Below are 21,770 nucleotides of genomic sequence, written 5' to 3' on the forward strand. Positions count from 1 at the left end.
GGGGAGTAGATTTAGGATGGAGATGAGGAGGAACTGCTTTTCCCAGAGAATCTGTGGAATTCTCTGCCCAATGAAGCAGGGGCGGCTACCTCAGTAAATATATTTAAGACAAGGTTGGATAGATTTTTGCACTGTAGGGGAATTAAGGGTTATGGGGAGAAGGCAGGTAGGTGGAGATGAGTCCATGGTCAGATCAGCCATGATCTTATTGAATGGTGGTGCAGGCTCGATGGGGTGGATGGCCAATTCCTGCTCCTATTTCTTATGTTCTTGTGTTCTATGGACTGATGAAACTAAAATTGAGCTTTTTGGCCATCAGACTAAACATTATGTTTGGCATAAGCCAAGCATCACACATCATCAAAAACACACCATCCCTACTGTGAAGCATGGTGGTGGCTGCATCATGCTGTGAGGATGCTTCACTACTGCAGGCCCTGGAAGGTTTGTGAAGGTAGAGGGTAAAATGAATGCAGCAAAATACAGGGAAATCCTAGAGGAAAACCTGATGCAGTCTGCAAGAGAACTGTGACTTGGGAGAAGATTTGTTTTCCAGCAAGACAATAACCCCAAGCATAAAGCCAAAGCTACACAGGAATGGCTTAAAAATAACAAAGTTAGTGTCCTGGAGTGGCCAAGTCAGAGTCCAGACCTCAATCCAACTGAGAATTTGTGGCTGAACTTGAAAAGGCTGTTCACTCATGATCCCCATGCAGTCTGACAGAGCCTGAGCAGTTTTGTAAAGGAGAATGGGGAACAATTGCAATGTCCAGATGTACAAAGCTCATCGAGATCTATCCAGACAGATGCAAGGCTGTAATTGCTGCCACAGGTGCATCTACTAAATACTGAATTGAAGGGGGTGAATACTTATGCAATCAATTATTTTGTGTTTTACATTTGTAATTAATTTAGTTCACTTTATGGAGATTTGTTTTCATTTTGACATGAAGGAGTCTTTTTCAGTTGATCAGTGTCAAAAAAGCCAAATTAAATCCACTGCGATTCACTGTTGTAAAACAATAAAACATGAAAACTTCCAAGGGGGATGAATACTTTTTATCGGCACTGTAGCTTTTGAGGAGTAAGTAGCTGCTATATAACCTCCTTTTAGTGAGAGTACCCATAGCTATCCATATCAAAGAGGGCTTAACATCTTTGTTTGCGTTCAGAACTTTGCAGGGATCGAACACAGTACAAAGAGTATCGTCAAATAAAAGACAGTATGTCGGGCAGTGCAATAGCCTAGAGGTTAGTGTAAGGCTTTAGAGTGCCAGCTGTATTATCACCATACAACCCCCAGCGCTGTCTGTAAGGAGTTCTTAAAGTGAATGAGTTAGAGTTAGTGAGGCTTGGGCATGCTATGTTGGCATTTGCAGGCTGCCCCCAGCACAATCTCTGAGGGAGGGATAGGGGGAGAAAATAAATGAATGGGATGGGAGGGAGTTGTAGATGACTGGAGGGTGTGGGTGTGGGACAGATTGAGGACTGGGAATGCTGACTGGCCAACTCAGGCTGGGAGTGTTTTACCCAACATAAAATGGATTGTCGTGTGTTTTTATCACGTTCAGAGGCTGAAGCTAACAAGGGTACACAATTTCTCTTGAAGACCAATAGTAAGTGTGAACCTTTGAGACTTGGCCAGTTCTATGCATGTTTTTTCTATGTACAAACTCTTCGATTTTTAAAAAGATAATTCACTTTCCATCCGAGAACGCCTGTCGCCAGTGTGTACATTTGATCCTGGGATTGATGATCGGGGGATCTGTTCTGTGAATATGTCACTGCCTTGTCCACAGAACTCTGTGCTGAAGTAATGGTGCAGTTCCTACTGATGGAGTTGTGCTTGACTGCCCACTGTGGCTAACAGCTATTTCTAGGAAAACTGGAATCCAATTTGAATTTCTCCTTCCTCTGGGCTGTTCCATTTTGCTGAATGCGTGCTGTGGACACAGCCAGCATTTATTGCCAATGCTTATTGCCTTTAAGAAGGTGGTTTCCAGCTTTTGCCTTGAATTGAGGCAGTGGATTTGTGATTGTCCATCAGAGTGCTGTAGGAGAGGGAGTTGCAGAGTTTAAATCAGGTGAACAGACATCCAAAGATAAACAACTGAAAATATGTAAGTGCTCTGCCAAATATGTGGGAAAGGAATTAGGTCTGGATGTCAGAGGCTCCAGTGCAGATCTCAGCTGTGGTGTGTATGATAACTTGATGAAAGGAAAGCAGGTGTTGGTGATGGCCTGCTGCAAATTCCTCTTCTTCCTCTCAACTAATGATGCCTGTTGTGAATCTCCAGCATTTTATTTTACATTTCTGCTGTGTGAATTGTGAGACTAAACTGGAATCTTCTGAGCCACCAACACACAAGCTGAAAGCTTTCCTGATGCTGTAAGATTCTCCCTTGGATTTCCAGCTGGCTTCAGCATAAGCATTGTGCTAACGTTAAGGATTCAATCCTGGATAGCGCGGGACAGGTAGTGAACACGTAATTAATGATGTGGTTTAAAAATAAAATCCCCGATCACTTAGAAGTCATGGGTTAAGGGTGAAAGATGAAATATTTAAGGGAAACCTGAGGGGGAGCTTTTTCACTCGGGAATGGAACGAGTTACAGGCAGAAGTGATTGATGCAGGTTTGAGTCCAACATTTAAGAGTAATTTGGATAAGTACATGGATGAAAGGGGTATGGACAACTGATGGGATTAGGCATGGGCTGTTTCTATGATGTAGTGCTCACTAACTCTGAGTATGATAAACAATTAACTATTGTTTCCCCACCACTCTGGTTAACTCTTCATCATCTGCACTAATTATTGATTTATTTATCTTTCACATTTCATGTACCATCTTCCAATCCTTTATACATTAGAGCACTGTTGGCAGCTGCATTAGTCCATGTGTAGGGGGCAGGTGTGGACATAGTTTGTACAGCCTTGCCAATAGCAACGACTGCTGACATCAGGTGGCCCATCGGGCTGGAATTCTGTGGCCCAGTAGCTCTGGCCAGGCTTGAGGGTTGATATTGACTAGTCCAGAGCCCTGGCTGAGAATGCCTTTACAGATGTTGTTCAGGCAATCCTTCTGCAGCTCGCTCCCTCTCTCAACTCTTACGCTCACCCAATCCTCCTGCCTTCCTCTCTCTCTCCTCCATCCCTTCATCCTTATCCTGCTCATCCCCTTCCATTTATTGCCACTCCCACTCCCACTTCTGCCCCCTTGCCTCATAGAACACAGAACAGTAAAGGCCCTTCGTCCTACAATGTTGTTTCAATCTTTTAACCTACTCTAAGATTAATTTAACCTTTCCCTCTACATAGCCATCCATTTTTTCTATCATCCATGTGCCAATTTAGTGTTTCTTAAATGCCCCTAATCTATCTGCCTCTACACCACCATTGGAAGTGTGCTCCATGCACCCACCCACCACTCTCTGTGTTAAGAACTTATGTTTGACAAACTTCCACACTTTCCTGCGATCACCCTAAAATTATGCCTACTCGTATTGGTTATGTCTGCTGGGAAAAATGTCTCTGGCTGCCCACTTGATCTATGCCTCTCATCATCTAGTGCACCTCTATTCTCTCCCTCTCTACTCCCTCCTTGCTACCTCATTCCTCCTTCCCCTGCTTCTCCTCTTTCCTTCCTTCCTCCTCTTTCTCCCTCCCACTTTCCTCACCCCTCCCCTGCTTTCTATGGAGATTTATGTGACTGTACTGTTGACGCCCCATTTCTGCTCCATTTCAGCTGGCCGCTGCTCTTGAAGATGCGTGGACCAGGTAAGATTCCATTTTCACTTGTATTCACCTTGCCATTCATCACGTAGACTGTTTGCTAAGTTCCGGTTCACTTGGAATGTGGAAGCCATTTTAGTTTGACAAATTTTGACATTTTAGTTTGGGAGTGCAGCCAACATATGAGGTCCATGTTTGACCTGCAGAGTTCCTCTAGAATTTTTTGTATGTTGTATTCAATCTATGCATTGCCCAGCCACACAGGGAGGGCAGGGAAAAATCAAGAATGGAAGATACTCTCCAGATGGGGATGAAGTGATTCCAAAGTGATACGTAAATTGTTTTCTTCTTGTCAAATGTACTGAGCTTCATGAAAAACTGTTTTGAATGCCACCCTTGCAGATCACTTCATTACCTCAGAGCGCAGAAGATTTAAAAAGGGAAACAAGCTTCAACGGTTCTTCTGAATCACAGCAAGCAGGCAGAGGAGGAAGTCGCCAGTTTTTCAGGAAAAAGTTCAGATTTTTTTTCAAACTACTTGGGATAAAAGAGGTATGACTGCACAGGCGCATGACCTCAGAGTGCGGAAGTTTTAAAAAGAACACCGCCATATCCAGCGGGCAGCGGAGTGAACGGGTGCAGAGTGATAGGGCTTTGGCTCAACGGGCTTAGGCGGAAACGGGAAGAGGCTTCCTGCGAAGGTTGAGTCTTACAGTTAAGTGGTAGGTTACAGGTTTATTTATTTAGTGCTGACAGTAGCATTAGAGGTATGCATTTTGGATTAGTGTTGTGCCTAGAGTGCCAGATGTGGGGACCTTGGGGGAATCCCAGCCTCCCCCAGGAATACATCTGCTCCAGATGCAATGAGATGAAGCTCCTTAGGGATCGTGTGAGGGATCTGGAGCAACAACTTGATGACCTTCGGCTTATTTGAGAAAGTGAGGAGGTGATGGATAGTAACTATAGAGAAATAGTTGACAGCACCTCCGTGACAGTCCCCCTCAGGAATCGATATATAGTTTTAGATACTGTTGGAGAAGTTGACCAGACAGAGGAAGACCACAACGAACGGGACGCTGGCACTCTGCCCAGTGCCGTGATCAAGAGAGCAAGGAGAAATGCCATCGTTATAGGGGATTCCATCGTGAGGGGAACAGACAAGAGATTCTGCGAGCTGGACAAGGATACCTGAATAGTGTGTTGCCTCCCTTCATTAAGATGGAGAGTGACATAGTTAATTCAGAAACAAAGGTTCTGAACTTAAAGAAGGGTAACTTTGAAGGTATGAGACATGAATTAGCTAAGATAGACTGGCAAATGATACTTAAAGGGTTGACGGTGGATATGCAATACCAAGCATTTAAAGATCGCATGGATGAATTACAACAATTGTTCATCCCAGTTTGCAAAAGAATAAACCAGGGAAGGTAGTGCACCCGTGGCTGACAAGGGAAATTAGGGATAGTATCAAGTCCAAAGAAGAAACATACAAATTAGCCAGAAAAAGCAGCACACCTGAGGACTGGGAGAAATTCACGGTCCAGCAGATGAGGAAAAGGGCTTAATTAGGAAAGGGAAAAAAGATTATGAGAGAAAGCTGGCAGGGAACATAAAAACTGACTGTAAAAGCTTTTATAGATATGTGAAAAGAAAAAGTTGGGTAAGACAAATGTAGGTCCCTTGCAGTCAGAAACAGGTGAATTGATCATGGGGAACAAGGACATGGCAGACCAATTGAATAACTACTTTGGTTCTGTCTTCACTAAGGAGGCCATAAATAATCTACCAGAAATAGTAGGGGACCAAAGGTCTAGTGAGATGGAGGAACTGAGGGAAATACATGTTAGTAGGGAAGTGGTGTTAGCTAAATTGGATTAAAGGCAGATAAATCCCCAGGGCCAGATGGTCTGCATCCCAGAATGCTTAAGGAAGTAGCCCAAGAAATAGTGGATGCATTAGTGATAATTTTTCAAAACTCCTTAGATTCTGGATTAGTTCCTGAGGATTGGAGGGTGGCTAATGTAACCCCACTTTTTAAAAAAGGAGGGAGAGAGAAACCAGGGAATTATAGACCGGTTAGTTTGACATCGGTGGTGGGGAAAATGCTAGAGTCGGTTATCAAAGATGTGATAACAGCACATTTGGAAAGCAGTGAAATCATCGGACAAAGTCAGCATGGATTTGTGAAAGGAAAATCATGTCTGATGAATCTTATAGAATTTTTTGAGGATGTAACTAATAGAGAGGATAGGGGAGAATCAGTGGATGTGGTATATTTGGATTTTCAAAAGGCTTTTGACAAGGTCTCACACAGGAGATTAGTGTGCAAACTTAAAGCACATGGTATTGGGGTTATGGTATTGATGTGGATAGAGAGTTGGTTGGCAGACAGGAAGCAAAGAGTGGGAATAAACAGGACCTTTTTAGAATGGCAGGCAGTGACTAGTGGGGTACCGCAAGGCTCAGTGTTGGGACACTAGTTGTTTACAATATATATTAATGATTTAGACAAGGGAATTAAATGCAGCATCTCCAAGTTTGCGGATGACAGGAAGCTGGGCGGCGGTGTTAGCTGTGAGGAGGATGTTAAGAGGATGCAGGGTGACTTGGATAAGTTAGGTGAGTGGGCAAATTCATGGCAGATGCAATTTAATGTGGATAAATGTGAGGTTATCCACTTTGGTGGCAAGAATAGGAAAACAGATTATTATCTGAATGGTGGCCGATTAGGAAAAGGGGAGGTGCAACGAGACCTGGGTGTCATTGTACACCAGTCATTGAAAGTGGGCATGCAGGTACAACAGGCGGTGAAAAAGGCAATTGGTATGTTGGCATTCATAGCAAGAGGATTCGAGTACAGGAGCAGGGAGGTTCTACTTCAGTTGTACAAGGCCTTGGTGAGACCACACCTGGAGTATTGTGTGCAGTTTTGGTCCCCTACTCTGAGGAAAGACATTCTTGCCATAGAGGGAGTACAAAGAAGGTTTACCAGATTGATTCCTGGGATGGCAGGACTTTCATATGAAGAAAGATTGGATTGACTGGGCTTATACTCGCTGGAATTTAGAAGATTGAGGGGGGATCTTATTGAAACATATAAAATTCTAAAGGGATTGGACAGGCTAGATGCAGGAAGATTGTTCCTGATGTTGGCGAAGTCCAGAACGAGGGGTCACAGTTAAAGGATAAATGGGAAGCATTTTAGGACCGAGATGAGGAGAAACTTCTTCACACAGTGAGTGGTGAATCTGTGGAATTTTCTGCCACAGGAAACAGTTGAGGCCAGTTCATTGGCTATACTTAAGAGGGAGTTAGATATGGCCCTTGTGGCTAAAGGGATCAGGGGGTATGGAGAGAAAGCAGGTACAGGGTTCTGAGTTGGATGATCAGCCATGATCATACCGAATAGTGGTGCAGGCATGAAGGGCTGAATGGCCTACTCCTTCACCTATTTTTTATGTTTCTACAACAGTGCATCGAGGTATTTCAGAGTAAAACAGAACACAGAATGAAGTATCACAGCTCCAGAGAAAGGTGCCCCTTGTATTAACCTTATTATGGCCTTACTGAGGCATTGAAATTATCTGTGAGAATGGTGGTACATGCTTTCAGGCTTTTGTATCTTCTACCTGGTGGCATGTACTTTTCTGATATCAGACTTAAGGATTGGTTGATCAATTTCACTCCTCTCTCTGTGGCACTGAGTCTGCTCTTGCAGCTTTATGCTTAGTATCAGCAAACTTTGTGGCAGCTTGCCCCGTCACACGATGAACTTGAGACCAAGGCTTTGGGCCTACACAGGATGCTCCAGGGATTCAGGTCTAAGGACTCAGTTTGGTTCGTAATGCTGTGCTGGCTTCTATTGTTTGCATGATTTGTGTTTTTTTTCTCTTTCGCTGCGCACTGGGTGTTGGTCTTGCTTTTTTTAAAAAATTGGGTTCTTTCAGGTTTCTTTGAGGCTGCCTGTAGGAAGACAGATCTCAAGGTTGCATAATTCATACATATTTTAATAATAAATATACTTTAAATCTTGAATCTTTGAATTAGCCATGGGCAAATAGCTCTTTGGTGTGGAGCTGAATGGTAGAATTTTGTGGGACGAGTGAGTTTAGGAGAAAGTGGAGAAAGTAGAGAATAGGATTAATTTTGGATTGGCGTTTTGGTGGTTGGTGCAGTCTTGGTGCGCCCCAGGGCCTGCATCTATGCTTTTATCAGACTATGACATTGCAGTGGAAAGAAGGGGTGGTGTTTGTGATACATATTCTGATTTTCTAGGCTATGCTTCTTCGAAGGTCTGATAGTGATTTACAGGTTTCTTGTGAGCTCTTCACTCTTCCGTATGTCCTTTCATAGAACATGGCACAAAGTACACTGCAGGACCTTCAGCCCACCATGTTGCCCTGACCTCTAACCTACTCAACATCAATCTAACCTTTCCCTCTGACACAGACCTCCTTTTCGCTATCCAGGTGCCTACCTAAGAGTTTCTTATGTCCCTACTGTACTTGCCTCTACCAACACTACTGCAAGCAACCAGAACTCTGCAAAAAAATTACCTTTGTTACGTCCCGATACTTTCCTCCAATCATTTTAAAATGATGCGCTCTAGTATTAGTAACTTCTGCCCTGTATAAAAATGTCTTCATTTATGGCTTTTATCATCTTGTACCCCTTTACCAAGTGACAGGGAGCTAAACGGCAACTGTTAGATATCATCTATATTTATTGTTTTCTTGGTGTGCTCTTTGCTACATGCTGGGGCAATGCATTAACCAGATTTGGCTGTAGTTCATCGAGCAATCCATGGAACAGTATAAGGAGGCAGTCTGACTGTGATAGACGTCTGTCACTCACCCAGGCGTACACTTGTTGGCCACTATATAAGGTATGCCTGTTCATCTGGCTGTTAATGCTAGTATCTAATCAGCCAATCATGTGGCAGCAACTCACGGCATAAGAGCATGCAGACATGGTCAAGAGGTTCAGCTGTTGTTCAGACCAAACATCAGAATGGGGAAGAAATGTGATCTAAATGACTTTGATTGTTGGTGCCAGATGGGATGGTTCGAGTATCTCAGAAACTGCAGATCTCCAGCAATTTTCACACACAACAGTCACGACAGTTTACAGAGAATGGTGCAAAAAACATAAAAACATCTTACGAGCAATGGTTCTGTGAGTGAAAAGACCTTGTTAATTAGTGAGGTGAAAGGTAAATGGTCAAACTGTTCCAAGTTAGCAGGAAGGCTATGGTAACCCAATTAATCATGTTATTGTTACTGATTTTTTTATGTGGGGGGGGGGGAGGGTTGAGGATTGTCATTGTTGTTGTTGCTATTTATTCTGAGTGAGGGGGTTGGGGGATTGTTATTGCTGCTGTTTTTTTCTGAAGGGGAGGGGATTGGGGATTGTGTTTTTTTCTGTGGGGAGGGGGTAGGAGATTGTTATTGTTGCCGTCTTTTTTCTGTGGGGAGGTGTTGGGGTTTGTTAATGTCGTGGTTTTTTCTGTGGGTGGGGGTCAGGGATTGTTATTGTTGTAGTTTTTTCTGAATGAGGGGGTCGGGGGATTGTTATTGTTGCTATTTTATCTGTGGGGAGGGGGTGGAAGATTCTGGGGTCTGCAAGTTATATTTTACTTTTTCAAGTATATTTCATGGCTATCTGGAAAAGTCAAATATCAGAGTTGGATTGTACATGCATCCTTTGAGCATTAAATGAACCTTGCACCTTGACCTAACAAATAATTTCCCCTGGTGTTCTTCAGGGGCAACCCAGTACAATCCCATTCAGATACTGCGTGGTCAGGGCTGCATTAACTACACTCACTAACTATTTCTGATTGAATAAGGATCAAGCAGCACTCTGGACTCAGGCAGATCTACATTTTGGCTTGTATTAGCTTGCATCTCCTCTGCTAGTCCCAGCTGTGATGGATTTCCAGGGAAACCAATCGGTCAATGGGGTTTTCTGATCAAAATGAACTGAGCCAATGTTTATTCCACTCCTCAGACTTCACAACCTCTGCTACATAACTTGGCTTAATTTATGCCAAATATTCTTAAGAACCTTTCTGTTCATTGGTGGAATATAGTCCATCAGAAAACTGGCATTTGCATTTTATTGCAAATTGTTGGTTTTATTGGAAAATTGTTGATTTTGACTTCTTGCTAAATGAAATCTGTTCTGCATATTTCCTCAATTTGGCCCTTATAATTTCCTACACAGCAATTGTCTCTCCAGACACCTCGTTTCCAAAGAATCCTAGGTTCTCCAAGGTTTCCTCGTAGATCCAAGTTTAATCCTCTCTGTGGATCATTCCTGCACTGTCTCCAGTACAATCACATATTTCCTGGGGTGCTTAGGCTATCACAGTACATATTGCTCCAGCTGTTGCCCTACCGGTGCTGTAAATTGAATTTAATCGAATTTATTCCCTACATCCTTCGCATACGTGAGGAGTAAAAATCTTGCCATGAGCAGTGATAGTAATTTATGATTTATAATAAATAGAACAGTCAATGTAATATAGAGTACACTCAAATCAGTGTGAGTTAATCAGTCTGATGGCCTGGTGGAAGAAGCTGTTCTGGAGCTTTTTGGTCCTGGCTTTTATGCTGTGGTACTGTTTCCCAGATGGTAGCGGTTGGAATAGATTGTGGTTGGGATGGCTTGGGACCCCAATGATCCTACGTACCCTTTTTACCACACCTGTTCTTGTAAATATCCTGAATCATGGGAATTTCACAACTACAGATGCGCTGGGATGTCCACACCACTCTCTGCAGAGTCCTGTGATTGAGGGAAGTAGTATTCCAATACCAGGCAGTGATGTAGCCAGTCAGGATGCTCTCAATTGTGCCTTTGTAGAATATTCTTAGGATTTGAAGGCCCATACCAAACTTACTCAAACGTCTGAGGTGAAAGAGGCGCTGTGGTGCCTTTTTCACCACACAGCTGGTGTGTACAGACCATGTGAGATCCTTGGTGATGTGGATGGCGAGGAACTTGAAGCTGTTTACCCTCTCATCTCAGATCCATTGATGTCAATAGGGGTTAGCCCACCTCCATTCCTACTGTAATCCACAACCAGCTCCTTTGTTTTTGCGACATTGAGGTAGAAGTTGTTATCTTGACACCACTGTGTCAGAAAGATGATTTCTTCCCTGTAGACCGCCTCATTATTGTTTGAGATTAGACCAATCAATGTAGTGTCGTTGACAAATTTAATTAGCAGATTGGAGCTGGGGGTGGCGATACAGGGGGTAAAGGAGGGGACTCAGTACGCAGCCCTGAAGGGCTCCTGTATTGAGAGTCTGAGGGTTGGAGGTGAGGAAGCCCACTCTTACAACTTGCTGGTGATCTGACAGGAAGTCCAGGATCCAGCTGCACAAGGCCAAGGTTTCTGAGCTTCTTGTCAATTCTGGATGCAATTATGATGTTGAATGCTGAACTGTAGTCCAAGAACAGCATTCTCACATAAGCATCCTTCTTCTCCAGATGTGTAAGGACAGTATGTAGAGCAGTGGCTATTGCATCATCTCTCGATCGGTTGTGTCGATAGGTGAATTGTAGGGGGTTCAGTTTGTGTTGTCCTTGAACAACCTCTCAAAGCATTTGCTTATTATTGAGGTGAGTGCAACAGAAGGCCAGTTGTCCAGGCATGTTACCTTGGTCTTTTTTGGTACTGGGATGATGGTGGATAATTTGAAGCAGGAGGGCACTCTACCCTGAGAGAGGGAGAGATTAAAAATGTCTGTAAACACACCTGCCAGTTGTGCCGTGCACATCCTGAGTACTCGCCCTGGGATGTTGTCCGGTCCCACAGCCTTGCGACTGTCCACTCGTTGGAAATATCTGCGTACCTCAGCCTCAGGGATGACCAGGTTGCAGGTTTTAGCAGTGGCTTTCCTCAGCTCAGAGTTAGTGACATCGAACTGAGCGTAAAAGTGATTGAGGTAATCTGGGAGAGAGGCCATGATGTTGTCTGCACCGCTACATTTGGCTTTGAAGTTAGCGATGGTATGCGGTCCTCACCACGTCCCCTGTGCTATTGGAAAACAGCCCCAGCCTGACTTCTATACCCTTGTAGCCCCTACTTTGGCTGACAAAGGAAGGCATTTCCCTCTGCCTCTGCAACCACTTTATCAGCCTACTCTTCAAGGTATCTTTGTCTCCACATCATCCACAGTTTCCCTTTACTTTTTTGCATAGACGTTTTGCTCATTAGCTTCTCTGCAAAACATTACCAAATATTTCTGTGGATAAAATTCCATTTGCTTTATTCCTGCCCAATTAATCCAGCCCATCTCATCTATTGCCCACACCTTTCCTCCCATTATGTAATGGGATAGAATTGAATTAAAAACACAAAATGCTGGCAGAACTCAGCAGGCCAGACAGCATCTATGGAAGGAGGTAGTGACGACATTTCGGGCCAGAACCCTTCAGTTGGTGCCAACAAGGAGTCCAGATTTTCAAAAACGTATTTCCACTAATCAGAGCATGATGTAGAATTGGGGATAATATAAAAGTGAGCCCCTCAAAGTAGATAAATCGGGCGATTAATTTGTTCAGCAAAGCAGCTTGCCAAATAGCTTGTTTACTAACTCCTATAGTTGTAGAAGCATATAGCAGGAAAACAGGCTATTTGGCCCAACTGTGCCAGCTAATCTAGTCTACTTGCCCATGTTTGGCCCAGATCCTTTCCTATTAATGCAACTGTTCCAGTACAGGGTACCTTTTAAAAGTCATTAATGTACTGTAGCTGCCTCAGCCACCTCCTCTGGCAGCACATTCCACATACTGACCACTTTCTGGGTGAAAAAATTACCAGTCTCTCCCCTCTGACTTTAAACCTATGTCCTTATCAGTCACCATCCTCCGATTTGTGAGAGTGCTGAGTTAATTACCAGTGGCACAGGCGGAGGCCAGAGGCCTATCATGGCAAGATGGATCAAAAAGCAACCCAGCCTAACGGAACATTTCCAGTTAGTCTGATACAGAAGATTGAAGTCCAAAGGTCAATTAGAAGTCCTGAAGTTGAGGACCAATGGCGGAGTCCTGGTCTGCGCCCAGTATCTGTGGATCCACGAGTCAGCTGGAGGCTGAAGACAGACTGTCCTGGGGTTGGGGGACTGTGTGTGTGCTTTGGGAGGGAGGAATTGGGTTGTTCAGCTGTTGTCCTGTGGCTTGTTGTGCTCTGCTTTGTTCTGCCAAGCATGGTGGGTGTGCTCTGTTGGCACTGGAATGTGTGGTGACACGTGCGCGCTGCCCTCAGCACATCACTAGGCGGTGTTGGTTGTTAACATAAACAATGCATGTGTTGCCCTTTAGCTTTATTACATGTTTGCTTCAGTAATTCGTTTGTAATTATTTTCTAGTTGAAGTTAAGGTTGTTGAAAGTAAATTCATTGTCTGTGTTGTATTGCGGCATGCGATGACGTCACACCCAGTTTTGCCGCGTGTTGTGGGTAAATACCGGTTTGGAGAAATGGGAGGCGGGGGCTTGTGTGTGCAAGATCAGTGCGAGGAAAAGTTTCATTCTACGCACTAAGAAACATCATAGAAGCAACACCGTAAGTTCATATGACAATCAATATGTTGAAGTAAAAATGTTAACGCTGATTCTGTTAAAAGTAACGACGATTGATAAAGTTTATTTTCTTGTGCTATTGAAAGCATTGCTGGATAGTTTGTGTTGAAGTGTATTTAAAGTTGTTGATGGCATAGGTAGATTTTGACTGTATGTTGTACTTTAATGAGACTTTAATGTAATATAGTTTGTTGTAGTTTTACTTTTACAAGTATTTATGATGTAAATGTGATGTCAAGAAGGAAACAAATACTGAAGATATTTTGCATTGTTTTATCAACAGTTTTCACCATATGTTAATGTGGAAGAGTGAACAGTAAACGGTTAATCTTACTGCAATCTTTGCCTTCACTGACTACGGTTTAACTCGGTGTTTAGTTCAGAGTTTCTACACCTGCATGAGAACACTACAGTGAAAAGGCAGCATTACCAGGTGTTTCTACAAATGGTATGATGGCCACATGATCAAGCATCAAGTTGTTGCCATCCAGCACCAGGAGCAGTAGGGCATCAGCAAACAAGGCTGCCCACGCAAGAGCTAAAGCAGAAACCGCCAAGGTGCAAGTGTCATACGCTGAACAGGAAGCAAAACTGAAAATGGAAAAGGCTGCCAGAGAAAGGGAAGAGGCTGCCAGAGAAGCCAAAAACCAAAGGGAAGAGGCTGCCAGAGAAGCCAAAAACCAGTTGGCAAAAGTAAGGATAGAAGCAGAGTTAGAAGTGCTGGCGCTACGCCGAGAAGCCGATGCTGCCAGAGTGGAAGCAGAAATATTAGAAAGCGCTGAAGAAATGCACATTCTAGATGAAGTAAAATCTACTTCAGAAAGGACCAGATTGGAACGCACTAGTGAATGCGTCTGATCTCAAATGGACCTGAAGATTTGTTCTTCCTTTCCATACTTATTTGCTAACATCCCATTTCATGAGGAGTCAAAGAGAAGCCCAATTGCATCGCATCATTCTGAGGAAGACAATTTATGCTTGCAACCTTGCGATGAACTCAAGAATGAAAGGGCTGATGATAAATACTTCTCGACACCAAACTTAACAGATTTGGCGAGAGAAGAGGCAAAGGCTGAATTCAGAACAGCAAATCCCATAACAAACATACGTTTCCTTTTCAGTCATATACCCGCCAACATATTCCCCAGCCAGCATGCCACTGGCAGTTGAACCCTTGGCACAGTATTTAGCACGACGAGATCTTGTCACTTCAGGACTATACCAGTTTGACGATAAGACTGAAAATTACCGTGCATGGTACTCCTCATTCGCCAATCCAACCAGCGGAGTCCAGTTCACAGCAATCCAAGAATTGGATCTTATGACTAAATGGCTGGGAAAAGAATCATGTGAACAGGTGAGACGCATACGTTCAGTGTACATCAACAACCCCAAGCTAGCCTTACGCAAAGCGTGGCAGACTTCGGGAGTGCTGTGCGGCCCCTGAAATTATTGAAACGGCACTATTTCAACGGCTGGAAAATTTTCCTAGGGTGTCAGCCAAGGACCACACTAAATTAAGAGAACTCAGAGATTTACTCATGGAGATTGAAGGCGCTAAAGAAGACAGCTATTTAACTGGTCTGTCATATCTAGATACTTCATACGGAATTGCACCAATCGTGAATAAACTTCCATTTGGGCTGCAGGAAAGGTGCATGTCTGTTGGCTCAGAGTACAAGGAAGAGAATGGTGGTCGATTTCCTCCCTTTAAGTATTTCACTAGGTTTGTGTGCAAGGAGGCGAAGAATCGAAACGACCCAAGCTTCATGAGTCAAGGGAGCAGTACAATTCACATCAAGCCGGTCAAATCCACTTCGAATAATTTTAACATCAATAAACCTGTCTTGGTGCGTAAAACTGAAGTGTCCACAACTGACAATGACCCTAGCAAGAATTGTCCATTGCACAACAAACCCCAACCCTTCAAAAAATACAGAACATTTAGAAAAAAACCCTTTGAGAGAATGGACCTTCTCAAGGAGAAAAAAGTATGTTTTAAATGCTGTTCCTCTACCTCTCACCTCGCTAGAGAGTGTACGATCCCCGTGAAGTGCCCGGAATGTAATAGCACTAATCATGATGGGGCCATGCACCCCGGCCCGTTACCGCGAACCGACAAAGCTCCTTCACCCTCACAACAGGACGGCGGGGAAGGAGAGGATCACTCCAAGACAACTGTTGTCAGCTCGAGCTGCACAGAAGTTTGTGGTCAAGGTCAGTCAAGCCGTTCTTGTTCAAAGATCTGTCTCACTAAGGTGTACCCTAAGGGAGCCAAAGACAAAGCCATCAAAGCCTATGTAATTCTGGATGATCAGAGCAATCGTTCACTAGTCAGACCAGAGTTCTTCGACTTGTTCAACATAGAGAGTATTCAGTTCCCATACTACCTTAGAACTTGCTCAGGCAGCGTAAAAACATATGGCAGGAAGGCAGAAGGCTTCCAGCTCGAGTCGCTGGATGGTAAAGTTGTCATCTGTCTCCCTCTGCTCTTAGAGTGCAATGAGATCTTGAATAACCGATCCGAGATTCTGACGCCAAGCGCAGTGCGACACCAGCCATGTCTCCACCACATTGCCAAGCACATCCCAGAACTGGACCCAAAAGCAGAAATACTCCTGCTACTAGGAAGAGACATTCTCCAGGTGCACAAGATCAGGCAGCAGGTCAACGGACCACACGACGCCCCCTTTGCCCAACGCCTGGATCTGGGCTGGGTGGTGATAGGAGAGGTGTGCCTTGGCAACGTACACAAACCAACAGTTAACACGCTCAAGACCAATGTGCTAGAGAGTGGCCGCCATTCAATTTTTCAACCCTGCACAAGTTTTATGTGTATCAAGGAAGCACGACAAGGCTTTAACAAGTGTAGTAAAGTAACCAAGAAGACACTGGGACAGTCAGCCTTCGCTCAAACCGAGCATGATAATAAACTTGCTCCATCAGCAGAAGACGCCATCTTCTTAAAAATAATGGAAACCAAGGTCTTCAGAGACGAAGCAATCAACCTGCTCCGACGTACACAAGCCTCACTCGCTGAGTCAAATCTCCACTTGCACAAGTTCGCATCAAACTGTCAGGCAGTCATGGTGGCCTTCCCACATGATGACTGTGCTCCGGCAATCAAGGACCTAGATCTAGATGGAGAAACCATACCCACACAAAGGAGTTTGGGCCTCCTTTGGGAGATTACGACTGACACATTCATGTTCTCCGTGCCGACCGTGATCAAGCCATTCAGCCGCCGTGGAGTTCTCTCCACTGTCAACAGTGTTTTCGATCCCTTGGGTCTACTGGCGCCAGTTACGATCCAGGGAAGAGCCCTTCTCAGGGAACTTACCTCTGAGCTCTCTGACTGGGATACTCCTCTACCAGAAGACAAGCGAAGCAGATGGGAGGCTTGGAGAGATTCACTTCAAGATCTAAAACAGCTTCATATCCCACGTAGGTACACTGCAACCTCACCCACCGAGGCTGCGCACACAGAATTGTGCGTGTTTTTCGGATGCGTCTACCAAGGCCATCGGTGCTATGGCTTACTTGAAAGTAGTCGGGAAGGATGGTCAAGTTGAAGTAGGATTTGTAACTGGTAAGGCGAAGCTCACTCCTCAGTCTGAGCCAGCAATTCCAAGGCTTGAACTGTGCACAGCTGTCCTGGCTGTGGAAATGGCAGATCTTATCCAGGACGAGCTAGACCTAGAGCTGGATGATATCAAGTTCTACACAGATAGCAAAGTAGTGCTTGGCTATATTTATAATGAATCAAGATGTTTCTATATGTACGTTCATAATAGAGTTCAATGTATCCGCCTGTCATCAAAGCCTGAACAATGGCATTATGTACGTACAGAGGACAACCCTGCAAACCATGTATCGAGATCCTTACCTGCATCCCGCCTGGCTCAGACATCCTGGTTCACCGGACCACCCTTTCCTGTATCAGCCACCAACGAAAAAAACTCAAACGAGTGAGACATTTGAGCTGATCGAACCCGAAAGAGACTCGGAAATTCAGCTGCAAATATGAACCGGAGTCACCTACCTGGAAGAATCAATACATATCACCAAACGCTTTCAGCGGTTCTCCACTTTGAATTCCTTAGTGAGAGGACTTGCGTTCCTCATTCACATGGCCAGATCCCACAAACACTCATCCTGAAATAGTAAATGCAAGGGATGGCACAAATGTGACTTACCTCGCATTGCGGATGAATTGGCCCAGGCAAAGGATGTCATCCTTAAAGCAACTCAAAGAGCAGCTTTTGCAAGGGAGTTTTCGGCTCTCCAAGCTAATAAACCAATACCTAAGGACAGCCCTTTGAGGAAACTCAACCCAATCCTGAAGAACGATATCATTTGCATTGGAGGCTGGTTAATACACTCTCACTTTTCAGCTGCAGTAATCCTGCCCAAAGACAGCCATGTGTCCTTATTACTCACACGCCATCACCATGAACAGGTAAGGCATCAGGGCCATTACCTGACAGAGGGAGCAATCAAGGCAGCGGGACTATGGATCTTGGGAGGCAAAACACTGATCAATTCAGTACTCCACAGATGTGTAACCTGCCGGAAACTGCGAGGGAAGCTGGAAGTTCAACGTATGGTGGACCTCCAACCAGAACACCTCAATGCCTGCCCTCCTTTTACATATGTAGGGCTCGATGTATTTGGTCCCTGGACTATCACCACTAGACGCACCAGAGGAGGACAAGCAGAGAGCAAACGGTGGGCCATCATGTTCAGCTGCATGAGTTCAAGAGCGGTGCACGTTGAGGTAATTGACTCTTTAGATACATCCAGCAGCATTAACGTTCTCAGGTGCTTCTTTGCGCTAAGAGGCCCTGCAAAACAGTTAAGGTCTGATTGTGGCACGAACTTTGTTGGAGAGTCCAAGGAGCTGGGGATGGACAAAACGGTGCAAAGGTACCTCAGTGAGCAGGGATGCAACTGGGAGTTCAACACACCACATGCCTCTCACATGGGAGGCTCATGGGAGCGGATGATTGGTATTGCCAGAAGAATGCTTGATTCAATGTTTCTTCAGCAACACACCTGACTGACCCACGAAGTACTGTGCACACTAATGCCAGAGGTCACAGCCATTATAAATGTACGGCCACTTCTACCTGTGTCTTCTGACCCGGAAAACCCCTTCATACTCTCGCCATCAATGCTCCTTACGCAGAAGGCAGGAGTTCCCCCTCCACCCGGGAACTTCTCTGATAAGGATTTGTACACAAAGCAATGGAGACAGGTTCATGCTCTCGCAAATCAGTTCTGGTCCCATTGGAGACATAAATATCTACCTTTGTTGCATCACAGACAAAAGTGGACAGAACGCCGCAGGAATCTTCAAGTTGGAGATTTAGTCCTGCTCAGGGACAAACAGATCACTCGCAACTGCTGGCCAATGACCAGAATCATTGCCACATTCTCTGGTAGGGATGGTCATGTCAGGAAGGTTGAGTTGAAAACTTCTGACCAAGGTGATGTGAAAACTTACCAAAGTCCAGTTGCAGAAGTCGTTCTACTTCTACCTAAAGACTGATTTAGAGACTGAAGTTTTGTATTATATTCATAATGACCTTACAAAGGTCAGGCGGGGAGTGTGTTGCCTCTATGGCATTTGTTTAGCTTTATTACATTTTCGCTTTAGTAATTCATTTGTAATTATTTTCTAGTTAAAGTTAAGGTTGTTGAAAGTAAATTCATTGTCTGTTTTGTATCGCGGCATGTGATGACATCACACCCTGTTTTGCCGTGTGTTGTGGGTAAATACCAGTTTGGAGAAACGGGAAGGAGGGAGCTTGTGTGTGCAGGATCAGTGTGAGAAAAGTTTTTATTCTACGCACTAAGAAACATCATAGAAGCAATGCCGTAAGTTCATATGACAATCAATATGTTGAAGTAAAAATGTTAACGCTGATTCTGTTAAAAGTAATGGTGGTTGATAAAGTTTATTTTCTTGTGCTATTGAAAGTGTTGCTGGATAGTTTGTGTTGAAGTGTATTTAACGCTGTTGATGGCGTAGATAGATTTTGACTTGTACTTTAATGAGACTTTAATGTAATATAGTTTGTTGTAGTTTTACTTTTACAAGTATTTATGATGTAAATGTGATGCCAAGAAGGAAACAAATACTGTATATATTTTGTATTGTTTTATTAACAGTTTTCACCATACGTTAATGTGGAAGAGTGAACAGTAAACGGTTAATCTTACTGGGATCCTTACCTTCATTGACTACGGTTTAACTTGGTGTTTAGTTCAGAGTTTGTACACCTGCACGAGAACACTACAATGCATTTCACTGAATGTTTCAATGTATATGTGATAAATGAATTAGAATCTGTAGCCACGGAGGTGCATGTCCGATCCAAAAACATATAAATGTGACAAAGGATCTTCTCTCTCTCCCTATCACTCACTCAGGCAGAGTTTCAGTCTCCCTTTGCCCTCTGGCAGAAACAACTAAATCCTCAGCAATCGCCTAAAACCTATCCTGGGTGGTCATTGCCCCTTCTGCCAGGCAACTTAAACACCTCTTATTCACCATATTTAGCTCCTGTGACTTTCTTGAAATCTCTCTTCAGACTCCAATGTTTCAAAAGACACGACTCCACCTTGACTGTCTTCCAACAACCTTGAAATCATAAATGCCACTCAAGGCCTTCATGAACATTCATCTCTCTAACTTCTGGTAATCTCTCTTACCACTCCTCCCCCTTCTCTCTTACTATTCCCAATCCTGACTCCATTCTTACTTCTTCTCTTCTCCTCATCTGCCCATCACCTCCCTCTGGTGACCCTTGTCCTTCCCATTCTCCCACAATCCACTCCCCTCCCCTATCAGATTCCTTTTCTTCATCCCTTTACCTTTTCCACCTATCAGCTCCCAGTTTCTCACTCCACCCCCATCCCCCACCCACCTGCCTCACCCTCACCTGGCTTCACCCATTCCCTGCCAGCTTGTACTCCTTTTCTTACCCCACCACCTTATTCTGGCTTCTTCCCCTTCCTTTTCAGTCCTGATGATGGAACCCAGCCTGATATGTCGACTGTTTATTCCCCTCCATAGATGCTGCCTGACTTGCTGAGTTCCTTCAGCATTTTGTGCATGTTGTTCTGTAGTTCCATTATCTGCAGAACCTCTTGTGTTGGTGGTTCCCAATAATACCAACCTTCCCTGAAGTAGCTGCTGGTTTTCACTGTCCTTAGAACTAGGTTGGATGTTAACTGATTTTGAATTTTGAATTGGAAGGTGTTGAATCATTGTGGATAGAGCTAAGGAACTGCAAGGGTAAGGAGACCCTGATGTAAGTTGTATACAGAACCCCCAAACAGTAGTAAGGATGTGGTCTACAAATTTCAATGGGAGATGGAAAATGCATCCTAAAAGGGCAATGTTACAACAGTCATGGGGGATTTTAATATGCAGATTTGATATGGGAAAATCAGGTTGGAGTCTGGGAAAGGGAATTTCTAGAGTGCCTATTAGTTGGCTTTTTAGAGCAGCTCACAGTTGAGCCCACTAGGGGATCAGCTATTCTGGATTGGATGTTGTGCAATGATCCAGAATTGATTAGAGAGCTTAAGGTAAAAGAACCTCTAGGGGAAAAGTGATCATAATATGATCAAATTCACCCTGAAATTTGTGAAACAGAAACTAAAGTTGTATGTATCAGCATTACAGTGGAGTAAAGGGAATTACAGAAGCATGAGAGAGGAGTGGGCCAGAATTGATTGGAAAAGGACACTGGCAGGGATGTTGGCAGAGCAGCAATGGCTGGAATTTCTGGAAGCAATTCGGAAGGCATTGGATATATACACCCAAAAGAGAAAGAAGTGTTCTAAAGGCAGAATGATACAACCATGGCTAACAAGACAAGTCAAACCCAACATAAAAGCCAAAGAGAGGGCATATAATAAAGCAAAAACTAGTGGGAAGTTAGAGGATTGGGAAACTTTTTTTAAAACCAACAGAAGGCAACTGAAGAAAGTCATTAAGAAGGTAAAGATGGAACACAAAAGTATTCTAGCTAGTAATATTAAAAGAGAATCTAGTACTTTCCCGGCGTTTATGACGAATAAACTCTTCTTGGGCTTCCAGCTGGGTACAGATATCGATTATGACAAACTCTGCCATCTTCATCAGGGATGATGCCTGGACATGTCTAGTCCGGTGGTATTTATATTCCTGTAGTCTCTCCCTTCTGATTGGTTAGTCCACATCCAATCAGGCTTCCACTCTCCCACTTTGTTTACAATTGAATTCCAGTTCTTACGTAGAGCAAGACATTTGTCTTAACATTGTTTTCCTCTAATTTTATTTTAATGGCTTCCTTCACCAGGTGGTCCCAAAAGCCACTAGTGTGGCACAGTAGTTTTGTGCCGTCGAAGTCAATGCTAAGGCCATTGTGAATGCAATGTTCTGCTACTGCC

At 44.0% G+C, this 21,770-nt stretch overlaps 1 protein-coding gene across 1 annotated transcript in view; it reads right to left on the minus strand.

Moving 5' to 3' along the window:
* The window catches only part of mreg (melanoregulin), a 135,986-nt gene extending 118,458 nt beyond the window's left edge, over window positions 1-17,528 (minus strand). The window contains exons 1-2 of the mRNA XM_073044506.1: window positions 17,522-17,528; window positions 13,756-13,932 (exon numbers count right to left, since the gene is read on the minus strand). Coding sequence (XP_072900607.1) covers window positions 13,756-13,932; window positions 17,522-17,528 — 184 coding nt within the window. The remainder of the gene's footprint in view (window positions 1-13,755; window positions 13,933-17,521) is intronic.
* Window positions 17,529-21,770: the final 4,242 nt, after the last annotated feature.

This window comes from Hemitrygon akajei, chromosome 5 (assembly GCF_048418815.1).
Source record: "Hemitrygon akajei chromosome 5, sHemAka1.3, whole genome shotgun sequence".
Classification (NCBI taxonomy): domain Eukaryota; kingdom Metazoa; phylum Chordata; class Chondrichthyes; order Myliobatiformes; family Dasyatidae; genus Hemitrygon; species Hemitrygon akajei.